The 6,014-nt window shown below is 42.7% G+C and overlaps 1 protein-coding gene across 3 annotated transcripts in view; it reads right to left on the bottom strand.

Annotated features, from left to right (window-relative positions):
- Slc2a2 (solute carrier family 2 member 2) overlaps nt 1-6,014 on the bottom strand; it is a 33,615-nt gene that overhangs the window by 17,277 nt on the left and 10,324 nt on the right. For all 3 annotated transcript variants that reach the window (XM_029475115.1, XM_029475114.1, XM_021158043.2), the window contains exons 2-3: nt 5,244-5,336; nt 2,362-2,621 (exon numbers count right to left, since the gene is read on the bottom strand). In XM_029475115.1, the coding sequence (XP_029330975.1) occupies nt 2,362-2,450 (89 nt within the window). In that variant the 5' untranslated portion in view covers nt 2,451-2,621; nt 5,244-5,336. The remainder of the gene's footprint in view (nt 1-2,361; nt 2,622-5,243; nt 5,337-6,014) is intronic.

Here is a 6,014-nt window from a genome sequence, read left to right as displayed (position 1 = left end):
GGGGGGGGGGCGGGGGGGGGGAGGGAGACAGTGAGTGAATCGCAGACACTGGACATGGAGTTAGTTATATAGTTGGAGTTTGGTGTTGCTGTGTTCAGACTGTGACTCTGCCCTGGTTCTTCTCTCTTAAAGTAAGAAAGTATTTAGCTTAATTTTTAATTTCTTACAAAAGCCCACAGTAGAGACATTTTCAACTTTTAAAAGAGATTTGGATTTTTTAGAGAATGGATGTGTTAAAGAGATTGAATTGTTAATGTATTTGACTTTGTAAAGACTACAGGACTTTTAAAGATGGGAAAGGGCCATGAGCAAGGAGCGGGGCAGGGCAGTATTCACTGGAGAGGACAAAGCAGGGATCTACCCCTCGGAGCTTCTAGAAGGGACCAACCCTGCTGACACCTTAGCTTTAGTCAAGTATAACAGATGATGGAGTTCTAACTTCCAAAACTGAAAGAAAATGAATTCATGCTGTTTGGAACACTAGGCTGGTGATAATTCACTGCAGGGTGTGTGGAAACCACCAGCTACCTTAAAGCAGGCAGTGTTCTGGTGCTGGATAGCGCTGCGGTTGCATTGCAGAGGCTCAGTTAAAGAACCACTCTCTGCTCAGACTACTAGGAAATGCTTTTACTCTTGGCAAGAACAGAGGATGCACAAATCCAACCGTTCACCCCAAGAAGTTCTTATGAGCTGGTTAGAGTCTATTCTGTCAGGCTGGGCAAAGACTAAAAGCAGAAGATTGGACCAGTCAACAGTCTGTCATACTGGAGCAAGGGTCCCACGAGGCCTCATCCTTCCCTAAGGGTCTACGGGCAGCAAGCGGCTGCTGGAAGGAGGAGAGAGAGATCATCTTCTCAGTGGAATAACAACCGCTAGGTTGCCCATCCTCCTGAAAATGACTCCTCTCCTATGCTGATGTAACTTACCTTACTTAAGCTCATTGGGTCACTAAGAAAGAAACTAGTTGGTTAAGAGGAAGGGGTCTGAGGGAGTAAAGGAGCAGGAGGTGGGGCAGGGAGACTACAGGGTGCGGGTATGACCGTGATTAGATACACCATGTACATGTATAGAACATCTGTCATGTTGAAACTCATTACTCTGTACATTCTAGCCATCTAGTAGTCATGTGTGGTAACACACTTCTTTTAATTCCAGTACTCAGGAGGCAGAGGCAGGCAAACCTCTGGGAGTTCACATATAAACTATGGGTTTTCTTAACTGGATGTTGCAATAATCTGAGCTTTGTTATATATTTGAAAAGGTGTTTCCTTTATGAATAGTTAGATTTTTTTACTGTCTTTTGAATTTTATATAATTTCAGTAGAAGTATCAGAATTATAATTAATGCAAGACTACAATTTATAGTGGGAAATGGAAAATAAAATGAATTAAAATTCAGCATTATTATGCTTCTTCTCTCTTTCAAAAATTTTTTGCATTTCCTAAATTTCCCATGTTTTTCGTGTGTTAATTCTATTATGAAAATAAAAGGTAATTAACACACAAAAGTTAGATTTAATTAACAGGAAATCAACATGAAAAATAAGAACATGCTATTCTAACTTTATCAGAATCCCTAATGACTTTGGCACATCCATTGGCAAGTGTATAATGCAACTGAATCCATTGATTTTTGCTTTGTTTTAAAGTTTGAGTACGTGTGTTTGTGTATCTGGGGGTAGGTATATGCAAGTGTGAGTGTAGATTCTCTTGGAGGCCATGGATGTGAACTGGGTCACCTGTAGCTAGAGTTACAGGCAGAGGGTGCTGGAACCAAATTTAGGTCCACTATAAGTACAATATTGCTTCTTTGCCATTGAGCCAAGCCTTCAGTCATGACACTAATGTTTTAAATCCAAAACGTGGCATGGGGACTGGAGTTGTGAAGAGCTTCATTAGCTTCTTCTCTTGTTTGGGCTTTGGGATAGGACCAGGATGGCAGGGGGAAGTGAAAGCCATGTGCCTTGTGTGCATCAAGTTGTCAGGATGTTACAGTGGCCACACCACTTGACTAATACAAGCGTCAAATTTTAATTTAAAAATGAAAATGATGTTTGAGAACTGGTGGAACTTGAAAGAGCCTTCCTGGTGGGTTTTAAAACTTACAAAGCTAGAGGATCAAACTCTCTGGAAATACACACAGAATTCGCTTTTCTTCACATACTATCATAGTAACTAGGACTTACCAGATGATTATAACAACATTTTCTATTAATTTGACCCAGTAGTGACCTAGCTCAGAGGATTATAGGTTGAAGAACTTTAATACTATCCCACAAATGGGAAGATTCTATCTGTTCATAAAATTTCCAGCAGTAACAAAATACCAAAGCTGTGTTCATATTTATTTATAAAACTTACCTTCCAAGTTTGTCCCCGAGCCACCCACCAAAGAATGAGGCGACCATTCCACCCACTGCGAAGCTGGACACAGACAGAGACCAGAGCATAGTGACTATGTGAACAGATCCTTCAGTCTCCTCTTCATCCCAGAGAGCTGGTGTTGTGTATGCTGGTGTGACTATAAGTGGGGTGTCTGTGCCATTGACGTCATAGTTAATGGTAGCTTTCCGGTCATCCAGTGGGACACCCAAAACATGTCGATAATGAGATATTATTACCTGAGGAAATAGAGAAAGAAAACCATGACTTCAGAATTCCCGATATAGCATTTGATCTGCCCATAAATGTCTGTGAGGTGTTTAAATAGGGCATCCTAATTGTGTGAGCTGCCTCATATAGATGTGGGTTGATTGATTTATACTTGATCATGTCCTATAAAACAAAGATGACACACTTAGCCAAGTGCAGGGAGGTGGGAAGAGATTCCTGAAACAAGTATGGAGTACCTAGGAACAACACACTGAAATACATTTCAACCAGTAGGAATACGGTAGTGGATGCTTGCTTTGTGGCATGGTAGCCTCTGCTCCAACTAAGCAAGAAAACTGCAAAAGAAAGTGTCATTAGTGAGTAGCCTTGGAATTTTATAATACCTGCAAGAGATGTTGGCTTTTATGAGAAGCTTTTTAAGATTTATATGTTGACAACTATTTACACTGAAGACATTCTTCAGGTAGAGAATGTATACCAGTGTTAGTTTTGCACAAAAGATTTAATAATAACAAAAAGGGAAAAAAAAACTACAGCTAAGTTCAGAATAAAAACAAAAGTTAGGACTATATAATAGTCTAGCACTTGGTAGACATGGGCTATAAACTTAGTCATAGACTTCATAGCAGTTAGTGCAAATAAATCCATGAGGTCAAATCTGGAGTTGATGAGTTTTCAAGACAGAAACGACAGAACTGAGAAGGTATAAAAACACCAATGGATCCTCAGAGAGGTATGTCCCAGAAGGAATGGTCTTCAAAGCTAAATTTCTAGCCACATTTTATATGGTGCTTCTATAGCCATTAATAAGCATAAAATAGTCTCTAGAGGCACATCCTTCAGAGGTCCCTCCTCCATCCCGTTCCCAGCAGTGACCTGGCCTCTGTTTAGCCCCAGTAAGCTGAGTAGCTCCAGCGAGGACTTGGACCCCAGCTGTTCCTCATTTCCATTATGAATACAGTCCAATCTGGTAAAGCAAGCTAAACAACAGGGAGATGTGACATCCTCTTATGAAGGTCTGACCAAGACATCTGTGTACCTGACGGCTGCCTCATACAGGTAGTATGCATAGAGAAATGGCTGAAAGGAATTATGTAAACCATTCTTAGCAGTTTAATATATGTTGCAGAAATAATCGCAGGTGAGTTTTGTTTTCTGTTTTCTCAGTGGGCAAGTATAATTTTTAGGCTCATGTGATTTAAAAATGCTTTCAGATGTTATTTAACCAGGAGAAAATGGCAACCGGGATCCTTGTTTTCAATTCTGACTCAGGGGCTTGGATTGAGGGAGGGCGATCTCAGCCCGACCTTCCTGATAAGACGAGAGAAGGTGGTTTGAGTCGGGATGCAAATAGAGCCTTGGAGGAAGGAAGGGTTTCCAGATTGATCCAGATTTTAGGAGGCTTGCCAAATTGGCACATTCTTTCATTATCCATAGAAAGATGCCTGACCCTGGTCTCCTGGCCCCTGACCCTGGTCTCCTTAACACCTGCTGTATTCCCTCGTTGCCAGAACAGGAGGTTTGACACACTTGGGATGATGCACACTTGATGAGAAAATGTCTTTCAGCCAAGGAGCTTGAGGAGCGGTCCCTGTCAGCTAATGGACTATGGTCAGCACACATTCTAGATGTTCACACCCTAGAGTCTGACATTTTCCTTAGAACTGTAAGACAATCTGACAAAATGATAAAGTGTGATGGGTGTGCCTCTTACCTCAGCACACCTTCAGGCTCCTTTTCCTTACTGCACTTCTCCCCAGCTGTGCTTGCTCCCAGTCTGAGTTGGAGCACAAGGGCTGTGGTCCTGGTCCCCTAACTAATGGTTGTGACAGCTGGGAAGAGTGAGATCTCTGTCTGTCTGCCTGCCTGCCTGTCCCTGTGTCTCTGTCTCTCTCTCTCTCTCTCTTTCTCTCTGAGAATCCACTGCATAACAGAGACTACATACACACAATGCACACAGAAATGGCAGGATCTGATATGTCTCCTTACAAAGTGCCTGCCCAGTACTTTCTCCATCACGACAGAGAACATCCAAAAACCTGTGGAGCCCTTGGCTGTTGATCTCCTGCTTGTATTACTTTGTGCTAAAGGTTCTGTACGTGATGGGTAGAGGGAAGGGCAGACACTGTTTTAGTGTTAGGTCCCTGAAGTTCCTAATCTGTCATAGAAATGTGTGTAAGGTTGGGATGATAATGGTTATGGAAACCCTGAAGCATAGTAGGCGCTTAGGACTGCACTGAGTGGAATACATTCTTCTGTTGTTTGCCCTTGTCACCTGGCATCTTTTCATTCATGCTAGGAGGACAACTGTGGCTGAATGCTGCAAGGAATTCTTGCCTTTACACTTCCTGAGCAGGAGGTATTTTAGCATTTTCTCTGAGCTCAGAGCTCAGCAGTATCAAAGATCAAAAATCACACGCTGCCCTTTTTTTTTTTTTTTTTTGACTTAGAGGGTTGTTAACTCAGGAGTCAAGGCCAAATTATCAGCTGTGCACATTGTACCTGGCTGGCCAGGATTGCCCCGTGTCTTTCACGTGGACAGGTTATCTCACTGAGGAACGTATGATACAGCAGGCAGTAGGAACAAAGAGAGGGCTTGGCCCCAAAGGAACTCTGTGTGTCTTACTTGCCTCTTGAGGTGCATTGATTACACCGATGTCATATCCGAACTGGAAGGAACTGAGTACAGCAGTGAAGACAGTGAAAGCCAAGGTTCCAGTGATCTGAGGGAAGAAACAGAAAGCTGTAAGCATGGTCTGTGCCACCCAGACCTTAGGCTCCTCCTGCTGCAGCGACTCCCTGCCAGCTCCCTACAGGCTCTCCTTTCTCTCCTACAGCAGTTTGCAGTAGCCCTGTGCTCAGCAGGCAGTTCATAAGTTTCTATTGCTAAAACTAAAAGAAAAAAAAACCCACAAAACAAACAACATCAACAACACTCCCCCCGCCCAGCAGAATAGCTTTTCCAGGGTACTAACTTAGCTTTTTTTTTTTTGTTTCTTATATTTATGTGCTTGTACACACACACACACACACTCACACACAATGGGGACAGAGAAAAGGGGTACAAAGAGGTAGAGAGGAGAGGCAGATGGAAGTTGTAGACCAGGCAGGTTTGAACTCCCCTGTTTGTAGTTGAGGCTGGCCTTGACCTTGTCCTCTCCCCACTGTCACCCCCAGATGCTAGAATTATAGGCATGCACCATCATACCCAGTTTATGAGCTTCTAGAAGACAAACTCATGGCCTTCTTCCTGTTAGGAGAACACTTCAGCAACCCAGTTTAATCCTCATCAATATTTTTCTCAATACTCAAGATCAGAGCTGAGAAATAGATTTGTTGCTAAAGGGAAGAACTGTCAGCACAGAAACAATCGAGTGAGAAGGACACATGCTCCACTATGT

Source organism: Mus caroli, chromosome 3, assembly GCF_900094665.2.
Source record: "Mus caroli chromosome 3, CAROLI_EIJ_v1.1, whole genome shotgun sequence".
NCBI lineage: Eukaryota > Metazoa > Chordata > Mammalia > Rodentia > Muridae > Mus > Mus caroli.
Note: the sequence above shows the minus strand (reverse complement) of the source record. Positions and strands in the feature narration are given on the sequence as shown.